At 66.3% G+C, this 18,177-nt stretch overlaps 6 protein-coding genes across 8 annotated transcripts; 1 reads left to right on the plus strand and 5 right to left on the minus strand.

The window, feature by feature from the left end:
- Positions 1-146: 146 nt before the first annotated feature.
- Positions 147-1,354, minus strand: CDK2AP2 (cyclin dependent kinase 2 associated protein 2). The gene is made up of 4 exons (XM_074543495.1): positions 938-1,354; positions 683-783; positions 458-590; positions 147-358 (listed from the first exon to the last, which is right to left on the minus strand). Exons 1-4 carry the CDS (start codon positions 1,026-1,028, stop codon positions 291-293), a joined length of 393 nt encoding a protein of 130 aa, XP_074399596.1. The 5' UTR covers positions 1,029-1,354; the 3' UTR covers positions 147-290.
- A 427-nt stretch (positions 1,355-1,781) lies between these two features.
- LOC141729390 (calcium-binding protein 2-like) lies at positions 1,782-4,438 on the minus strand. Its single transcript, XM_074543487.1, has 7 exons — positions 3,971-4,438; positions 3,370-3,531; positions 3,224-3,254; positions 3,019-3,153; positions 2,838-2,947; positions 2,612-2,759; positions 1,782-2,531 (listed from the first exon to the last, which is right to left on the minus strand). Exons 1-7 carry the CDS (start codon positions 4,226-4,228, stop codon positions 2,506-2,508), a joined length of 870 nt encoding a protein of 289 aa, XP_074399588.1. The 5' UTR covers positions 4,229-4,438; the 3' UTR covers positions 1,782-2,505.
- Positions 4,439-4,608: 170 nt separating this feature from the next.
- Positions 4,609-7,159, plus strand: NDUFV1 (NADH:ubiquinone oxidoreductase core subunit V1). Its single transcript, XM_074543481.1, has 10 exons — positions 4,609-4,768; positions 4,853-4,935; positions 5,033-5,203; positions 5,275-5,458; positions 5,550-5,739; positions 6,069-6,281; positions 6,349-6,515; positions 6,590-6,671; positions 6,759-6,904; positions 6,979-7,159. The coding sequence occupies exons 1-10, from the start codon at positions 4,715-4,717 to the stop codon at positions 7,060-7,062; spliced, it is 1,374 nt and encodes a 457-aa protein (XP_074399582.1). The 5' UTR covers positions 4,609-4,714; the 3' UTR covers positions 7,063-7,159.
- A 308-nt stretch (positions 7,160-7,467) lies between these two features.
- On the minus strand, positions 7,468-9,133 carry NUDT8 (nudix hydrolase 8). Its single transcript, XM_005496909.4, has 4 exons — positions 8,861-9,133; positions 8,660-8,792; positions 7,891-7,968; positions 7,468-7,818 (listed from the first exon to the last, which is right to left on the minus strand). Exons 1-4 carry the CDS (start codon positions 9,079-9,081, stop codon positions 7,588-7,590), a joined length of 663 nt encoding a protein of 220 aa, XP_005496966.1. The 5' UTR covers positions 9,082-9,133; the 3' UTR covers positions 7,468-7,587.
- Positions 9,134-10,054: 921 nt separating this feature from the next.
- On the minus strand, positions 10,055-13,139 carry MTCH2 (mitochondrial carrier 2). The gene is made up of 13 exons (XM_005496907.3): positions 12,999-13,139; positions 12,827-12,911; positions 12,633-12,739; positions 12,483-12,509; positions 11,902-11,949; positions 11,763-11,820; positions 11,628-11,679; positions 11,479-11,538; positions 11,150-11,243; positions 10,987-11,034; positions 10,674-10,741; positions 10,385-10,460; positions 10,055-10,256 (listed from the first exon to the last, which is right to left on the minus strand). Exons 1-13 carry the CDS (start codon positions 13,083-13,085, stop codon positions 10,170-10,172), a joined length of 897 nt encoding a protein of 298 aa, XP_005496964.1. The 5' UTR covers positions 13,086-13,139; the 3' UTR covers positions 10,055-10,169.
- Positions 13,140-13,158: 19 nt separating this feature from the next.
- Positions 13,159-18,149, minus strand: AGBL2 (AGBL carboxypeptidase 2). Of its 3 annotated transcripts, XR_012580884.1 has the most exons (14): positions 17,154-18,149; positions 16,948-17,073; positions 16,636-16,788; positions 16,436-16,543; positions 16,208-16,358; positions 15,367-16,131; positions 15,127-15,289; positions 14,882-15,008; positions 14,693-14,790; positions 14,506-14,615; positions 14,365-14,431; positions 14,170-14,256; positions 13,395-14,051; positions 13,159-13,294 (listed from the first exon to the last, which is right to left on the minus strand). XR_012580884.1 is itself a non-coding variant. In XM_074543459.1 (13 exons), exons 1-13 carry the CDS (start codon positions 17,281-17,283, stop codon positions 13,494-13,496), a joined length of 2,643 nt encoding a protein of 880 aa, XP_074399560.1. In that variant the 5' UTR covers positions 17,284-18,149; the 3' UTR covers positions 13,323-13,493. The 3 variants fall into 3 exon arrangements, 2 of the variants coding, with proteins under 2 accessions (XP_074399560.1, XP_026654703.2); XM_074543459.1 differs by lacking the exon at positions 13,159-13,294 and having other exon boundaries at positions 13,323-14,051; XM_026798902.2 differs by lacking the exons at positions 13,159-13,294; positions 16,636-16,788 and having other exon boundaries at positions 13,323-14,051.
- Positions 18,150-18,177: the final 28 nt, after the last annotated feature.

The following is an 18,177-nucleotide window of genomic DNA, read 5'->3' on the forward strand; positions in this document are numbered from 1 at the left end:
AACGAGTGGTCCGATCACTCCCGCACTCTCAGCTCCGGGACACCCACCCAGCGCGCCTCCAAACCCCTCCCAGACTCCCCCACCTCTACCCCGCGTCCCACCATCGCCATCGGGACCCACCCCCGCGGGGACACACCGAGGCCAAGTCCCAACATTGTCCTTTATTTATAAAAACACGCATTTATAAAGAGCGGAGAGCGCGGGGAGGGGGGGCTCGGGCAGCACGGCGGCCCCCCCGTCCCCGCCGCCACCACCGGGAGGTCCCGGGGTCTCCCGGGTGGCAGCTGCCGTTACGTGCGGGCGTTTCGCTCTGTCTCTGCCAGGCACTCCCTGACCAGCGCCCGGGCGTGGATGATCCCTGCGGGGAGAAGCACAGGGACACCTCGTATCACCCTTCAGTGGCTCCCCGCGGGGCTGAGGAGCCTCGGGGGCGCCCGGGTCCCCACCCTGCCCCTACCCCGCTTCAGCCGCTCCATGGCGCTCTTGCTGCCGGCGTAGGTGGGCCGGATCTCCTTCCCCATCTCCTCGATGACCGAGAGCAGGTCCGTGTAGGTGCTCTGCGAGCCCTGCGCCCCGGGGGGCTTCATGGCCTGCGGGAACAGGGGGACAAGCAGGGACGGAGGGGCTGGGGGCCGCCTCCGCCGCCGTGCCTGGCCCCGGCGGCCCCGGCGCCGCGCCTCACCTGCACGTAGCCCATGGACGGCGGCCCGAAGTCATTGAAGAGCGGCCGGAAAGGGGCGGCGGCGCCAGGGACGGAACCGGAGGGCGACGGGACACTCGTGGCTGCGAGAAACTGAGAGTCACGGCCGCACTCCCTCTTCCTCGGTACCACCCTGATCCGGTACCATCCCTTCCCGGGGTACCCCCCTCCATCCCTCCGGTCCCTCTCCGCTCTCGGTGCCCCCCGTCCCCCGCGGTTACCGCGGCGTTCTCTCACCGGCGGACGGTGCCCCGGGCCCCGGCGGGGCGGGGCTGGCGCTGGCGGCTCCGGGGGTAGCGGGGGCGGGAGCGATGGGCTTGTAGGACATCCCCGACGGCCGCCCGCCGCTCCCGGATCCCTGGAGCCCCGCGGCGGGGGTCGGCGTGCGGCCCCCGCGCTCGCCCCGCCGGTTGTATCGTCGGTGCCCGCCCCTCTTCAGCTCAGCTCGGCCCCGCTCGGCCCGGCGAGAAGCCGGGAACCGGAGCGGAGCGCAGCGGCCCCGGTTCCCGGTAGTGCTGCGCGGCCCCGGCCTGACCCGGGTCTCTCCCCCCTCCGCCGCCGCCGGCGCTCGCGGTGATGACGCAGGCGCGTCACGAGCGCGACGTCATCACGCCGCCGCGCGCCGGCCGGCCGGTCACCGTGGAGACACGCGGCGTCGGCCCCGCCCCCTCGGTGCCTAGCTGACCACGTGACTGCTATGCGGGCCACGCCCCCTCGCTCGGCGGGGCTTCTCTCGGTGTCACGTGACCGACGGGCGCCACCGCCCCGGGGGCGCGGGGGGGGCACCGGGAGCGGCACTGCCGCGCTGCCCCCGCCGCCAAGAGCCCCCGTGTCACCCCACAGCCCCGAGCCGCCGTCGATCAGGGCGTCCCGACTCTCCGCGGGGGTGAACACCGGCCCGGACTTTGGGGAACCGGCCCCACCCGCCGGCCGCTCATTCCCCGGAGCCCTGTGCCCGCGGTCCCGGCTCCCTGGGGGGCTCCCGTGAGGCACAGTGGGAGTCTAGGGTTTTGGGGGATACCAGTGGATGGAACAACCACGAATAAACTCTTTGGAAACAACAAAAAACACAAGCCAAAAGTCTGTACAGAGAGTTTTAATTTCAAAAGGGCAAAATTGGCCCCAAAACTGCAGCCAGGGCAGGGAGGGTACCTACAGCAGCCCTGCCTGCAGCTGGCTGAGGCCCTTCCACCCAGAAATGCTTAATTTCACCCCTGGAGGGTCTCCCGGCTGGGCTGCTGGGAGTCTCCCCTGTGCTAGGGGCTGCCAGAACATCCATGACGGTCTGTGCCAGCCCCAAAAGGGGGCGGATGCCTCACCCTAGGCGGGTCTGGGGTGGGTCTGAGCTCAAACCGTGGTGAGGGGTGGGTTATGCTGTGCAGTCCGCAATAAACCTGGTGTGGGGGAGGCTGAGGGGCTCAGTGCGGCACACAGAGTGGGAATGGAGGTTGGAGGGATGAGCAGCAGGGATGGGGCACAGCTGAAGGAGAGGGGACCACGATGGTGGGACTTGCAGGGTGAGGTCCAGGTGGGAAGGGGGATGATGCACGGAGAGAGCAGAGATGAGGGCAAGAGTAGTCGAAGCTCGGCAGAGCCTGTGCAGAGAAGGGTCCCGAATTTGGCCCCGGTGCCTCCTGCCACGGTCAGAGCACAGCATCGGAGCAGCCCTGGTGCCCGGCCTCACCCTGGGCACGGGCACCGCTGTGCCAGCACCGCCCCAGCCCCTGGAGCTGGGGGTCCCTCCGTGGCCCCCTCGTCTTTGTAAGGCACGGGGAGCTCGGGTCCTGCGTTGGCACATGCCGCCCTCAGCGCGACATCATCCGCACAAACTCTGCCGGGGGAGGAGAGGGAACACACCTGGAACATCCCAGCTGTCCCTGGGAGCGCTCCTGGCCCCTTCCCTGCTCCTACCTTCGAAGTCCACCAGGCCGTCGCCATTGAGATCCACGTCCTTGAGGATCTCATCCACCTCCCGATAGTTGAGCTGCTGCCCCAGGAGCTTGCGCATGGCCTCCCGCAGCTCCGCCATGCTGATCTGTCCGTCCCCATTGCTGTCAAACTACAGACAAGGTCCCGTTGCCACCGGCCACCCCTGGCACGCTGGCAGCCTACCTGTCTGTCCCCACTGCCCCCGTACCTCGCGGAAGGCGTCACGCAGCTCCTTGATCCCAATCATATCCGCCGTCTCCGCCAGCATCTTGGGGCCCATCAGCTCCACGAAATCATCAAAATCCACCTTGCCCCCGGCTGCGGCAGGAGAGGGGTGTCAGGGGAGCAGGGGGCAGGGACTGACGGGCACCCGCTGCCCCACCACGTACTGATCTGCTGGGACAGCTCGATGAGCTCCATCTCCGTCGGCATGTAGCCCATGGTCCGCATGCACTCGCCCAGGTCCTTGTAGCTGATGTAGCCGTCGTGGTCCTTGTCGAACTCCCGGAACGCCTGCTTCAGCTCTGGGGACACCACAGCGTCACCACCGGCACCGCCACCCGCCCGAGCGGGACCCCCTCCCCAGCAGCTCACCTTCGATCTCCTCGGGCCGCAGTTCCCGGTCCTGGGGAAGAGAGAAGGGGAAGAGACGAAGGAGGGGTCCTGCTCCCGGGGATCCCACAGGGATTCTGCCCTGCGCCCCCCGGGAGCACACGAGGAGGGGAAGGACGGTGCCGTACCCGTTGGGTGATGGCGATGCTCTGCCGCAGGAAGATGCAGGCCGGCCCCACCAGCCCCTGCAGCACCGAGTATCCCTGCATCGGGGGGGTCTGCGCCGCGTCCAGCACGTCCTCAGGGTCCCCTGCGCCGGAGCCTGGAGCGCCCGAGCGCGGCTTCCCATCCTGCGGGTGGAGCAGGCGTCAGCGGCGAGGCGGGAGCCGAGCAGGGACCCCCCCCCCCCTCCCCCTCCTGCTGCCCCGCGGGTGCCGCAGCCCTGCCGTGCCTTGGGGAGCCGCCGCTCAGGGGTCTTGGTGCAGTTGCCCATGGCTGGGGGCTGCCCCCTCGCCGCAGGACATGCCTGGCCCCGGGGGGGCCGGCTGGCGCAGACCGCGGGGCTGCCACCGGGGATTTGAGGTTTTTATGGAATATCTGGGGATATGCAGGGCAAGCGCGGGGGGGTGGGTGCCGCGCCCGCGTGCATAATCCTCCGGATTATTCCCCGCTCGGCCGCCCTGCTCCAGATGTGGGCAGCCGCCCAGCTGTTCCCCAGTCCTGCAGCCTCCCTGCGAAGGCACGCAGCATCCCCGGCACCCACCGTGCCCCGGGCCCGTCCCCAGTTACCTGCCCAAAAGCGGGGGACGGCCGGGGCCCCGGCTCCTGGGCAGGCCGCTGAAGCTCCACGGGGGACGCACCACTACGGCTTAATCTGCCCTGGCTGCCCGCAGTGCCGGCGGTGCCGGGACCCCTGAGCCGAGGGGCCGGCCGGGAGCCGCGGGCCCCTCTCCGGCCGGGGCCGTGGCGCCGGGGGGTGCCCCGGCAGGCGGGGGGCGCGGGGCTGCCAGTGCTGCGCCGCTGCGGGCCGCGGAAGAGGAAGAACATCCCGCCCGCTCCTGCTCCTTCTCCCCACTACCGGGACCGAGCAGGAGGAAACCAGATCGCCCGGACCTGCGCCCGTTCCTCGCAGGGACGAGGCCACCGCCGTCCCCGGGACCCGCCGCGGAGCGCAGGATATCGGGTGGAGCGCAGCGACCCCCCGGGGCGCTGGGGGAGGGGAGAGGGGCGCCCCGGGGGGCTCCGGTGGGGGCGGACGGGGAGCTCCGGTTTCAGCACCGAAACCCGACCCGGGCCGGGCGCGGGGCACGTGCCGGCGCGCCAACAGCCAGGCCACGCCCCCTCGGCCCCGCGAGCCCGCCTTGTGACCGCGCCCCCCGCTCCGGCCCCGCCCCCTCCGCGCGGCCCCGCCCCAAAGCTACTCTGGGCCGGCCTCTCTCGTGACGTCACTGCCGCGCCGCCGTCGCTCCCCGTGACGTCACCGGGGGCGGCTGAAGGTGACGGCGGCGGGTCCCGGTGGCGGTACCCCCCGCCATGGCCGGCAGGCAGCTCCTGGCGCTGCGGCGCCTGCCCGCCGCCTCCTTCTCGGTGAGCGGGGACGGGGCGGGGAGCGCCGGGACGCTGCGGTACCGCTCCCGGTGTTCCCGGGGCTGAATCCATGTGTCCCCGCAGACGGCGCCCAAGAAGACGCAGTTCGGGTCGCTGCGGGATGAGGACCGGATCTTCACCAACCTCTACGGGCGGCACGACTGGCGGTGAGTAGCGGGAGCAGCGTGGGGAGCGCCGGCGCCCCGTGCCGGTGCCAGCGTGCCCGGTGCCCCATCCCGGTGTCACCGTGCCCGGTGCCCGCAGGCTGCGGGGCGCGCTGCGCCGCGGGGACTGGTACAAGACGAAGGAGATCCTGCTCAAGGGCGTGGACTGGATCCTTGGCGAGATCAAGACCTCGGGGCTGCGGGGCCGCGGCGGCGCCGGGTTCCCCACCGGGCTCAAGTGGAGCTTCATGAACAAGCCCTCGGACGGGAGGTGAGACCGGACAGCTCCGGTAGCGCGGCCCCGGCCTGTGGGGAGCCCCCCCTGACTGGAGCTGCCCGCAGACCCAAGTACCTGGTGGTGAACGCGGACGAGGGCGAGCCGGGCACCTGCAAGGACCGGGAGATCATGCGGCACGACCCGCACAAGCTGCTGGAGGGCTGCCTGGTGGCGGGGCGCGCCATGGGTGCCCGCGCCGCCTACATCTACATCCGCGGGGAGTTCTACAACGAGGCCTCCAACCTGCAGGTGCGGAGAGCAGCCGACAACCACCCCACAGCCGCCCCACAGCCCCGGCGGGGCTCGGGGCGCTCCGGGCCTCACCCCCTGCCCCCTGCAGGTGGCCATCCGCGAGGCCTACGAGGCCGGGCTGCTGGGCGGCGACGCCTGCGGCTCGGGATACGCCTTTGACGTGTTCGTGGTGCGCGGCGCCGGCGCCTACATCTGCGGGGAGGAGACGGCGCTCATCGAATCCATCGAGGGCAAGCAGGGGAAGCCCCGCCTCAAGCCCCCCTTCCCCGCTGACGTGGGTACGGCACCACGGCTCTGTCCCCAGTTCCCAGCTGCCACCCCAAAACAACTGTCCCCAGGACACCGTCCTGCTGCAGGGACAACACCACAGCCAACACCACATCCATTAAGAGCTCCCACTGTTCCATAGAATGGTGTGGGTTGGAAGGGAGCTGTCTCATTCCACCCCACTCCCATGGGCCACTTACCACGATCCCAGGTTGCTCCAAGCCCTGTTGAACTTGGCCTTGGACACTTCAGGGATGCGGCATCCACAGCATCCTTGGGCCACTTGTGCCAGGGCATCACCACCCTCACAGGGAGGAATTTTTTCCTGATGTTTCCCCAGGTGTGTTCGGCTGCCCCACCACGGTGGCCAACGTGGAGACGGTGTCGGTGGCCCCCACCATCTGCCGGCGCGGCGGCGCCTGGTTCGCCAGCTTTGGCCGGGAGCGGAACTCCGGCACCAAGCTCTTCAACATCTCGGGGCACGTCAACACGCCCTGCACGGTGGAGGAGGAGATGTCGGTGCCGCTGAAGGAGCTCATCGAGAAACACGCCGGTGAGTGCTGCTCTGAGCGGGGCCGCAGCGGGGCAGGAGCTGCCTGTCCTGACCCTCCTCTTTGCAGGAGGCGTCCGCGGGGGCTGGGACAACCTGCTGGCCGTCATCCCGGGCGGCTCCTCCACGCCGCTGCTGCCCAAGTCTGTGTGTGAGACCGTGCTGATGGACTTCGACTCCCTGGTGCAGGCGCAGAGCGGGCTGGGCACAGCCGCCGTCATCGTCATGGATAAATCGGTGAGGGGTGGGCTCCCCCGGCTCCCCCAGCCACGGTGGGACCCTTGCCTTCCTCACCCTCCCTCTCTTCCCAGACCGACATCGTCAAAGCCATCGCACGGCTGATCGAGTTCTACAAGCATGAGAGCTGTGGGCAGTGCACCCCGTGCCGGGAAGGTGAGTGGGGGCCGTGGCTGAGGGGCTGGGGGGCTGTGGGGTGGGGTGGGGCACTGCAGGGACTCATCCCCATCCCAATTCCCGCAGGTGTGGACTGGATGAACAAGGTGATGGCGCGGTTTGTGCGGGGCGACGCGCAGGCTGCTGAGATCGATGCGCTCTGGGAGATCAGCAAGCAGATCGAGGGACACACCATCTGCGCCCTGGGCGATGGCGCGGCCTGGCCCGTGCAGGTGAGGGGCCCGGAGGGCTGGAAGGGGCCGGCAACCTTCCCCCACCCCGTTAACCACTGCCCCGCTCCATGCAGGGCCTCATCCGCCACTTCCGCCCCGAGCTGGAGGAGAGGATGCGGCGCTACAACGAGGGCAAAGCCCGAGCGGCATCGGCGTAAGGATCCACCACCACACCTCCCTGGTCCTGCTTGGAAGGGGTTTCTGGGGTGCTGGCAGCACTCAGAGGCTTCTCAATAAATGCTGCTGTGCTCCCAGGCTCTGCTGTGGACATTAAATGGTAGGAAGGGACTGACGGCACAGAGGGCCTCAAGGTCCTGCTGCCCCTGGAGCATGAGATCACCAGGGATCATGGGGTCACACAGATGGAGCCTGAGGGGAGATCCTGGATTTCCATGAGGCTAGGGGTGGGGCAGAGGCAATGGCTGTGGGGTACTAACAGACACAGTCCCCTCCTTGGGGACCCCACACTCCCTGTCCCCGCCACGGTGGCACCAAGACTCCTCCTCCTGTGCCCGTGCCAAGGGACAGCTGTCCTGGCCACAGTCCACAACTCGGAGCCCAGGGCAGTTCCAAACATGGCTTTTACTGAATCACAGTGTGCGACATCCCTGCAGGGCTCAGAGCCGTTTCCCCATGCACGTGGAGAACCGAGGCACAGGGGCCCTGCAGCCGCCCCTGCCCACTCAGGCCGGGGCTTTCCGCGGGGGCACGTGGGTCTTCCTGCGGTAGCGGCCGGGCAGCAGCAGCTCCAGGGTCAGCTCGGTGATGATGGCCGTGAGCCCCCAGACCTTGTGGGGGCCGTTGAGGAACACGGGCAGGGTGTATCCATAGCCGCTGGCCGTGCGGAAGTGGGTGTAGCCCTGGTTCTCCTCGCGGAGCAGGTGAGCCAGGGGCAGGGTGAACACCTCCTCCACCTGTCACACAGACCACAGTGACAGGAGCGGCTGCCACGGGAAGGGGAGCAGCCCTGGGGAGGAGCCACTCACCTCATCAGGGTTGGGGTTCAGTGTCAAGGCCTCCAGCGGCCCCAGGTTGGCCACAACGGGCGCCACGGTCATTCCATGCTGGAAGGTGTGTCAGCGAGGGACAGGGTGACACCCCCTCCCCAAAGTGCCCATGCCTTGACCCACTGCACCCAGGGTAGGCACCCACCCTCTGTGTCACCCCCTCACCAGTGGCTTTTGGCCTTTCACCTTGAATGACCAGAATTCTTGTCACCCATGCCCTCCTGACCTGTCCCTGTCACCCAGAATCGTCATCATTTGTAACACCTGTCACCCATGTCCCTGTCCCCCTGAATCTGCCACACATGACCCTGTTGCTTTGTCCCTGTCACCCATGACCCTGCTGCCTTTTCCCTGTCATTCCAATCCGCTGCAGCCTGCAAGCCCCCCTCACCTGTGCTCCTGTCTCCCTGGACCCCAGTCACCTGCACCCTGTCACCCATCTCCTCGCCTTGTCCCTGTCACCCAGAACCGTTGCTCTGTCCCCTGTGTCCCTACTGCTTTATCTCTGTCAACTGAACCCCTTCCTTCTCTGGGTCCCTGTGACCTTATTCCTGTCACCACAACCCCTGTCACCCCAAAGCCATCACGCCAGAACCTTTGTCCCCGTCACCTCGAACCCGTCACTCATGACCCTGCTGCCTTACCCCTGTCACCCGTGACGCTGCCGCCTTCCCCGTCACCTTGAACCCATCCCGTGTCCCTGCCCGCCCTTGTCCCCGCGCCTCCAAGCCCCGCCGATCCCCGGTACCCTGTCGGGCAGCGTCCGAAGCTGTCCCCAGACGCTGGTGGCTGCCACCGCCACCCCCAGCTCCTCCCGCGTCTCCCGCAGAGCCGTGGCCACCGCGTCCCCGTCCGCCGGGTCCCGCCGCCCACCGGGGAAGCTGCGGGAGGGATCGGGGGCTGGAGTCAGGGCCGGCCCGGCCCCGGTGCCCGCTCCCCCCGCCGGTACCTGACGTCGCCGCTGTGGGGGCCGGCGAGGCGGCGGGAGCGGAGCGTGAAGAGCAGCGCGGGGCGGCCGCGCACCGAGCATAGCGGCACCAGCACCGCGGCCGCCGCCGCCGCGCCCCCCGCGCCCCCCGCCGCCAGCCGCGCCCGGCACCGCCGCTCGCTGACGCCGCTCAGCACATCCCCGGCGTCCCCGGCACCGTCGGCACCGCCCGGGCCCGCCATGGCGCCGGCACGGGGCGGGAGGAGCGGCGAGAGAGGAGGGACGCGGGGAGGGACCGGCACCGCCCCCCGCACCGAGCCCGCCCCGCCGCGGCCCGGACGTGCCGAGCGTGGGGCAGCCCTGCCCGGGGAGCGACAGCCTCCTCCGGCGCGGAACGGCCCCGGCCGGGTACGAAACCGCCTGCCAGCCGCTCCCAGGCGTGCAGCCCTTTGGCTGTGTATGCGACAGCCGCCCCCAGGTGTGTGACCCCTTGGTCGTATGTGTACCAGCTGCCCCCAGGTGTGTGACCCTCTCGGCTGTGTCTGCGACAGCCACCTCCAGGTGTGTGAGTGTGTGACCCACGTCCCACCTTCGCGGTGTCCCTGCCAGGTGTGCCAGTCCTGCTCCAGCCCCACCAGGTGTGCAACAACTCCCGCCAGGTGTGCCACCTACCCTCCAGCTTTGTGACAACCTTCCGGCTCTGCCGGCTGTGCAAGGCCTGCTCCAGCCATGCCATATCCCTCATCACGGGCGCAGCAGCCCCTGCCAGGTGTGCAATGACCCCCTCAGAGTGTGTCCCTCTTGCTGGTGTGTGACAGCCCCTGCCAGCTGTGTGACCCCAGCTCCCAGCCCCACACCCCCTCCTGGGTGTGCAAACCTCTGGGCCAGTGTGCAACGCTCACCTCTGACCCCCACAGGCCTGGCAAGGACCCTTCCAGGGGTCCAACAACCCCTTCCAGGCATCCAACAACCCTTTCCAGACATCCAACAGCCCCTTCCAGGCATCCAACAGCCCCTACTGCTGACAGCCTCCATGTGCCACTGGCCCTCCATGTCAGCAGGTGCCTGGGCTTGTCAGGGAATTTCTGCTGTGGAAACAGCCTCAATGGTGTTTGAGGTTGGGAAAAGGCTCCTGGATAAATCACGGAACGCTGGTGACCAGCCAGCCCCTCTTCCCAGGAAACCACCACGGACAGAGACTCTCACACCTGCATCTTCAGCTCTCAGCAGGAAATGATTTTTAAAAAACTGTATAGAAATCATCACTCTCCATGATTCTTTGCTTCCAGAGCCCGCCATTGGCTCCACAATCCCACTCCCATCTCTGGAATCAGCGGAACCTCTGCTCCTCCCACACATATCGCTTCCCTGCTGGAACCTTGCGCAAGAACAGGCTGTTCCCTCGGCTCATGTTGCCCTGGAAAGGGAAAACGACCATGGAGGGGCCACAAAAGGTCCAGGGTGGCCTCTCCAAACCCCATGGGGCTCCCACCTGGCTCCTCTCCGTGTCCCTGGTGTCTGGAGCATCCCAGCTCCAGCACTTACCTCCCTCTGCAGCTGGCTCCAGCAATCCAGCCAGGAGGAGTAGGTGGGTGCATAGGGAAGGAGACCCCCGGCCAACCTGGGGAAAGGAGGAAAGACCCACAGGGAATTATTCCCATCCGTGAATGACCCAATCCCCTTGTAGCTCGACACCAGGTTGAACCCCAAAACGACCCTCTCCCACTTTAAGCACAGAGGAATCAACCCTGTGGAGCACTGGAAGCACCTTTCCACCTGGGAATTTGCTCCAGGAGCTGATCCGGGGCAGAGGGATGTGGGGTCAGGGACTCACCCGCAGTTGTTCACAGCCATCAGGTTGGAGACCAGGACGAAGGGGTAGGTCAGCATGCTGGCAAAGAACTGCAGGAAAAATGGGGATCAGTGGGATGCTCCCTCTTCCCTCCACATCAGGAGATGTCCCTCAGAGTTTCACTCCAGGGAGGGGAGCCCACTCCTGCCACCTCCACAGGGTCACACATGTCTTCCAGGGAGCATCCCTTGGCCTGTGGGCTGATCTGGCTGATCCCACCCTGGCAGCCGCAGGATTCCAGGAACACACCCCTCCCTAGGGAAAGGATCCGCTCCCTGCCCGTAGCTGCACTCACCCCAGTGACTGCCTGGGAGTAGCTCTTCATCTCAGTCATGGCGGAGACCTGAGGAGGAGCAACAGCACCTGAGTCCCCCCAGAGCGGGGTGCTGGCTCCCAGAACACCCCCGGAGCTGCCCCCCACCAGCTCCGGGCACTGGGGATGCCGGAGCAGAGCCTACCCCGTTCTCCAGCGCGTACGTGTTGATGAGGTAGGCCAGCATGTTGCACAGCCACAGGGAGAGGATGTCCCCGAGGAGCCGCGGGATGAGGCCGCTGCAAGGGAACAAACAGGGGGAATGACGGCCCAGGGTTGGGATCCGACTGTGCGGAGAGCTGGGAACAGCTGGTGTGGGGCAGGGTGAGAGGGAACGGCCATCCCTGGGAGTAGGGATGCTCTAGTGAGCCATCCAGAGCTGCTGGATGGATCCAAGGTACTCCCAGGGAGGCTCTGGGACCTTCACACCGCTGCCACCCCCGCTGTGCCCCTCCCTGCCTTGCCGGCACTCACGCGAAGAATCCCAGGATTCCCTCTTCCCGGTAGATTGTGGCGAAGGCGCTTAGTGTCCCGCTGGGATAGGGAGGAAGAGGAGGGATAAGGTCAGGGGTGGATCCCAGGACTCCCAGCCCCCCGGAGCGCCCAGAGCCCCCGGGCCGTACCTGTACTTGGTCTCGCGGCCGATGAACTGCACCATGCAGCGCAGGGTGATCACTGCGGGGACACGGGGGAACACGGGGGTGACAGGAGGCTCCTGGCACTGCTCCCCCCGGCCCCTGGGGTGGGGGGACACCTACCGTGGAAGGGGTGGGTGATGAGGGTGGCGGCAGAGCGGGCGACCATCTCCTGGGAGGTCTGGGAACAAAGGGAGCCTCAGCAGGAGGGGACAGGGATGTGACATCCCACTGCCTCCCTCCTCCTGCTGCTGCTCCTCACCTCCTTGAGCACCTGCTCCAGCGAGGACTCCTTCCTCCTGGCTCCAGGCTGGAGGGGGAAACAGGAGTCAGGGGGGAACAGCTGCCTGGAGAGGGGAGGCTGGCCCCAGGGTGGGGTGGAAGCTCCGGATGCAGGGCTGGGGCTGCCCAAATCCGGGGGCCATGGGGAGGAGGGAGAGAGGGAAGAGAGAGGGGAGGAGGAGGAAAGAACGGAGAGAAACAAAGGGAAAAGAAAGAGTGAAAGCATGGAGCAGGGAAAAAGGACAGAAGAGCAGAATGAAGGAAAGAGGGAAGGAGACAGAGAAAAGGAGAAAGGAAAGAAAAAGAGAAGGAGAAAAAGGAGAAAGCAATGAGAGAAAGAAGAAAAGAAAGGATAAGAGAAGACTAGAAGAACAGAGAAATAAAGGAAGAAAGGAGGAGACAGGAGGGAAGGGAAGGGAAGGGAAGGGAAGGGAAGGGAAGGGAAGGGAAGGGAAGGGAAGGGAAGGGAAGGGAAGGGAAGGGAAGGGAAGGGAAGGGAAGGGAAGGGAAGGGAAGGGAAGGGAAGGATGCATTCCCTGTGGGAAGCATCTCTGCACCCACCTCAGCCTTCTCGGCCTCCTGGTACCGCTGCGGAGCAAAGAGCAAGGTCAGTGCAGGGTCAGCACCGTGCGGGGAGCCAGGGGGCCCCGGTGTCCCCCCGTCCCGGCGGCAGAACCCCCGGTTCCCGCAGCGCCCCGCCCGTGCCGGTACCTGCAGCACTTTGCTGTGCACCACGGTGCCGATGGCGCTGGAGCAGAGGCGGGGGGTGAGGCCTTTAAAGAGTCCTGCTCTCCCGTCCACCTTTATGATGTGCTTGGCTGGGGACAGCGGGGACCGTCAGCCCCGGGGGGACCCCGCGGCGGCACTGGGACGGCGCCGGGGCGGCCCCACCAAGGCGGACTCACCGTAAGAGAAGAGGCCGGGAAGCTGATACACCTGGCGGCCGAAGATGTTCCTCCCCAGGGTGGGCGGCAACGGCTCGTAGCCCACCTGCAGCGGGAAGGGGCAGGCTGTATCCCCCGCGCGGCCGATACCGGGCCCGGTACCCCCTCTCAACCCCGCCGTTCCCGCCCTTACCTGCACCAGCACCTTCACGTACATGAGCGGCTGCGAGAGCACGGTGAGCCCCGAGCCCAGCAGCACCTGCGAAGCCGCGTTCTCCATGGTGCCGCCCCGGCGTCACGGCACAGAAGGACACGGCCACGGCTGCCGCCGCTTCCGCTTCCGCCTCCCGGTAGTTCCGGCGCCGCCGTGACGCGATTCCGGCCGCTGGGGGGCGCCCTGGGAGCAGCGGCTGCTATGGAAACGGCCAGAGGCGCCGTGGGGGTGTTGCCATGGCAACGGGGCATGCGGGCCTGGGGCACCCACGGGGCCTGCGGGGACACCGTAGGGACAGGGGGGACAGCAGGGTCACAGGGCTGAGGAGTCACCCCGGTGGCAGAGCCACCACATCCCTAGAGCCCAAGGTGATACCATGGTGGCAGGGCTGAGGTGACACCAAGCAATGGAGGTGACATGCTGGTGGCAGGGCCCAAGGTAGCACCACAGGCATAGGCTGACATCATGGTGGTGTCATGGCGTTGGGTGCCAGCAAGACTCTGGCAGAGCTTGGGGACACGGGGACTCCTGACAATACATCAAAATGAAAACAGGCAGCAGCAGGCACAGACATGGAGGTGGCAGCTCCTTTACTGCCGAGCACTGGCAGCAGCGTGTGGCGCAGCAGCGTGAGGCCACCACGTGGACAGTGAGGGGACGGGCCCTGTCCCTGTCCCTGCCCCGCTGCCAGGATGGCCCTAAGATCGCTCCCATGGCTGGATCCCAGGAAGAGTCACTGGTGGTAGCATGGTGGCAGGGGCTCAGTGGTGGCTTGCGGTGTGTCACAGCACTTGTGCCACTGTCCAGCTGATGCCTTCTCATGGTGGCACAGTGGCCCTTCCCTGCTTCAGGTGCCCTGGGAATGGCCACTCCAGAGTCAGCACCAGGCACCTCTCTTGCCATGGCACGGGAGCCATTCCCTGTTCCAGCTGTGCTGGAAAAGGTGACACTGGAGATGACTCTGGGCTTCTCTCCCACATTGTCACCTCCACTCTGGACACCAGGAAGAACTGGATGCCTGCAGGTCCCAGCCTGGGGAGCACAGGAGAGGTGTCAGACCCACTTGAGGGGTGGGACAGCACTGGGGACAAGTGTCCCTGCAGGACTGTCCCCTGGGGGCCTGGATGGCCTATGGTGGCTCCAGGCTCACTGGGATGCTGGTGTGGCTCCGCTTTGTTCGGCGCAGGACATTCCTTGCTCTCCGTCTCTGCAGCTGCTTCTTCCTGCGTGGCTCCATCTGTGCCAGTGGTAAAGTGCCACTGGGACATCTGCACCCTCTGTCACCATGTTCCACCCTGGCTCTGCATCCCTGCCACCTCAAAATCAGTGGCACAGGGAGACTCACCTGTTGGCTGGGGCTGTGGAAGTCATCTGGGATCCCGTCGGACACGGAGCTGTCAGAGCCACTGGTGCTGCAGGGAGCAAGAACCATCTGCAGCCCCCAGTGGCACCACGGGGTGACATGAGGTGACAGGGGATGACATACCTGGACTCAAGCTCTGAGGGGGACACATCACTCCAGCTGCCTCCAGGGCCCGGCTCACGACCCACCCTCTGCTGCAGCAGCGCATCTGCCTCCACCAGGCACTGCTGGAGCTGCAGGACAGTGCCAGTGTCACGGTGTCACCATGGTCCCATGGCACCAGGACACCCTGGGCCAGGCCCAAGCCCACCTTGGCAGGTGCAGGGTCGCAGAAGTCGAGCAGGGTGTCACAGAGGAGGCGGCCCAGTGACTCAAGGTCCTCCACGCTGAAGTGGGAGCTCCTCCCGCCTGCAGGGGACAGGGAAAAGGAAACAAGGGCAGCTTCCCAGCCCAGGACCACCCCACTGGCACTGTCCCCATGGCTGTGGCTGCCCCTCACCCAGTGTGGAGCCACTGAAGGCCACCTCCAGGGTGTAGCTGTGGGAGACGCCCAGGCGCCACATGGAAACCCGGCCTGTCCCCTCTTTGCTCTTCTGCACTTGGAACTTGCAGCTGGAGAAGGAGAACTGGAGGCCCCCAGGGTCAGAGGGGTCCCAGCCCCACAGGGACAGCTGGGGAAGCAGCACACGGGCTGCATTCCCACTGCCTCCACAACACGGTGGCCCTGAGGCATCCGTGTCCCACCTTGTCGGGGGCGTTTTTGCTCAGCATCAGGGGGAACACGCGCTGGCGCAGCCGTGTCCTGGTGTTGTCCCTGCCGCCATCGCAGCCGTACATGAAGACATTGTTCTTCCTGCTGTGTCCATGGAAGTCGCAGTACAGCACCACCTCCCGCTCCATCAGCTCCCTGCACACATCAGGGTATGGCCACCAGCACCGCCACAGGAGTGGCCCTGTGCCACCAGCTCCCCACACCCGCCTCACCTTTGGACCATGGCCTGCAGGTGCCACATGGCAGGGAAGGAGCCGGGAAGCGCCTTCCCATAGGCCCTGTTGGGATCCCGTCCCGCCAGGGAGCAGCGGGAGTTGCCCACCACCACCCCATCGGGGTTGAGCATCGGCACCGCTTTGAAGACAAAGAGGCGGCGCAGGAGCTGCGCGTCCTCGTGGGGGCTCAGCAGGAAATCCAGGAATCCCCGCATGGCCCAGGAGCCGCCGCTCTCGCCAGGATGCACACGGGCACTCAGCACCACCGTGCGTTTGCCGGCCGTGCTGCCCGGGCCGGTGATGGTCAGCAGGGGCACGGTGTTGCCGGCCAGGCTGCGGCACAGCGCCCGCACCGTGCAGTACTGTGAGCGCGCCGGGTCGGCCGCCAGCGCGCGCAGGTAGCGCCCCAGATCCGAATAGGTGTAGGGGTAGCCAGCAGCGAAGAAACAGGTGTCACCATCGTGGGGGAAGCGCACGGTCCAGCTGAGCCGGAACAGTGGTGGCTCCCCTGCACTGCCACGGTAATAGCAGACATCAGTCCCGACCCGGCGCCAGCCTACGCCACGGCTCTGGGCATCCTGCTGTGAGTAGAACAGCGGCTGCAGGCCCTGGCCGTAGAGGCTCTTGGGCTTGGCCATGTTGGCGATGGTGAAGTGGTAGAGCGGCTCCTGCCACGTGTTTTGGACACGGAAGTAGAACCACTGTGTGTGTTTGGCCGTGTACAGGTCTGGCCGCAGCATCAGCACGTACTCGTAGGGTCCCCTGTGTGGAGGGAAGGGCAGTGCTCTGGATCCAGGCTGGCATGAGAGCCCCCATGGACCCACAGCCTCTCTCTTACACCTTGGTGGCCTTCTGGAGGTTCCCACTCTCAAAGCGGGACTCGAAGAGCAGCGTGGCGTCCTGAGGACCCTCCAAGGGGGCTGCTGGCGAGGAGAGTGGCCCTGGGGCTCCTCCAACCCGAGCATGGGTAAAGCAGGAGCCTTGGAGTGCTGTGGGGGGAGCAGGGACAGTGGTGGGGGTCTGGGGAGAGTGGAGGCACGCAGCGCTGCTGCCTGTGCTCCCTTACCTGGGCTGGAGTGGTAGACGACAGTGCCCTGCTCCTCACCGAGGGTGCACAGGGCCTGCTCCGGGCCCATGGGTGGGCATAAGGGCTCTGGTTTGGGGGGAACCCACTCTGGGAGAGGGGGGACACAGAGACAAATGCCATACACACAACAAAGGTCTAGCACAGGGGTGAGGCAGGGGAGAGCTGGAGCACCCCCTCACCAATGTGCTCAATTGTCTCTGGGATGACTTCACACTCCACAGGCCAGCGGGGAGCAGGGAGGGAGAACTGAGCCTGTGGTTCTCCTGGAGACCTCCAGGGCTGCCTTAAGGGAGCCAGTCTGCCCTGGTGGGGCCTCTGCACCATCCCGGGGGCTGCAAGAGCACCGGGAAGGGCTTGGGGTCTCCAGTGTGGTTGGGGTAGGGCATCCCCCAAAACCAAGGCAGGGACAGGGAGAGTGCCTCCCCCCACACTCGCTGTGCTGGGAGGACGCTGTGCTCAGGGGCTGTGGGGGGCTGCGGGGTCTCACTCACGGTTTGGCTCGTGCCCAGGAGCTCGCTGCCAGCCAGGGCCGGTGTTGCCCATGCTGGATGCCTTGGGAAGCTGCCCAGAGGCTTCCCCCGGGGACACGGCAGTCTCTTCCCCGCCCAGCTTCTCATCTTGGGGAGAACAGCGCTGCAGCCAGGGGGCAGGAGGGGACAGGGCCCAGGGACAGGGGGGCGCAGCGGCCAGGGCTCACCTCGGAAGTAGCCATAGAAGCGCAGGTGGGTGCGGATGAAGCTGTCATAGGGCTTCAGGACCTGTCCCCCCCTGAATCTCCCCGGAGCCCCCTCCCCGCCCTGGGCAGCGCAGCGCCCTGCGGGCTCCATGGCTGCGAGAGCCCCGGGAGAGCCGGAACAGCAGAGGCAGCGTCAGGGCTGGGCTGGCACCCGGTTGCTGAGCTACAGGGAGGAACGGGGCAATCCTGGAGCAGAGCTGGGAAAGGAGCCAGAGGGATTTCAGGGAGTCATTAAAGATGGAAAAGACCTCCAGGAGCATTGAGCCCAACCTGTGACCAATCTCCACCTCATCATCCAGACCAGAGCACTGAGGTGTTCATGTCATTCCATGTCTGGTCATTCCTCCAGGTGGCTAGGCCACCTTTCTGAGCAGCCCCTTCTCATGCCTGACACCACTTTCTATGATGAAATTCTTCCTCTTGTCCAACCTCAACTTCCCCTGGCAGAGCTTGAGGCTGCTTTCTCTTGTCCTGTCCCTTGTTCCCTGGCAGCAGACCCTGACACAGCCCCTGGCTGCAACCTCCTGTCAGGGAATTGTGGAGAGCCAGAGGGTCCCCCCCCAGGCCTCCTTTAATCCAGGCTGAGGCCCCCCCAGCTCCTCCTGGTGCTCCAGACCCTTCCTCTGCTCCATTCCCTTCTTTGGACAGCCCCTCTTGCCACGAGAGCCCCAGGTAGAGCGGACGTCACCTCCACTGCTGGAGGTGGCCCAGCACTGTCAGAACAGAGGACAGGCCTGTGGCCACACCGATACTGGGACAGCCCAGGTGCCATCAGCCTTTTGTCCACCTGGGTTCCTGTTCAGCTGCTCTCACCAGCACAGCCAGGGCCCTTCCTGGCTTTCCAGCTTCTCTTCCTCCAGCCTGGAGCATTCAACAGGGTTTGTGTGACCCAAGTGTAGGACCTGGCACTTGGCCTTTACCCTCAGCCCTTCAATCCAGCCTGTCCAGTCTCTTCTGCAGAGCCTTCCTGCCTCCACAACCCACA

The sequence above is a fragment of the Zonotrichia albicollis genome, chromosome 6 (genome assembly GCF_047830755.1).
Source record: "Zonotrichia albicollis isolate bZonAlb1 chromosome 6, bZonAlb1.hap1, whole genome shotgun sequence".
In the NCBI taxonomy this organism is placed as follows: domain Eukaryota; kingdom Metazoa; phylum Chordata; class Aves; order Passeriformes; family Passerellidae; genus Zonotrichia; species Zonotrichia albicollis.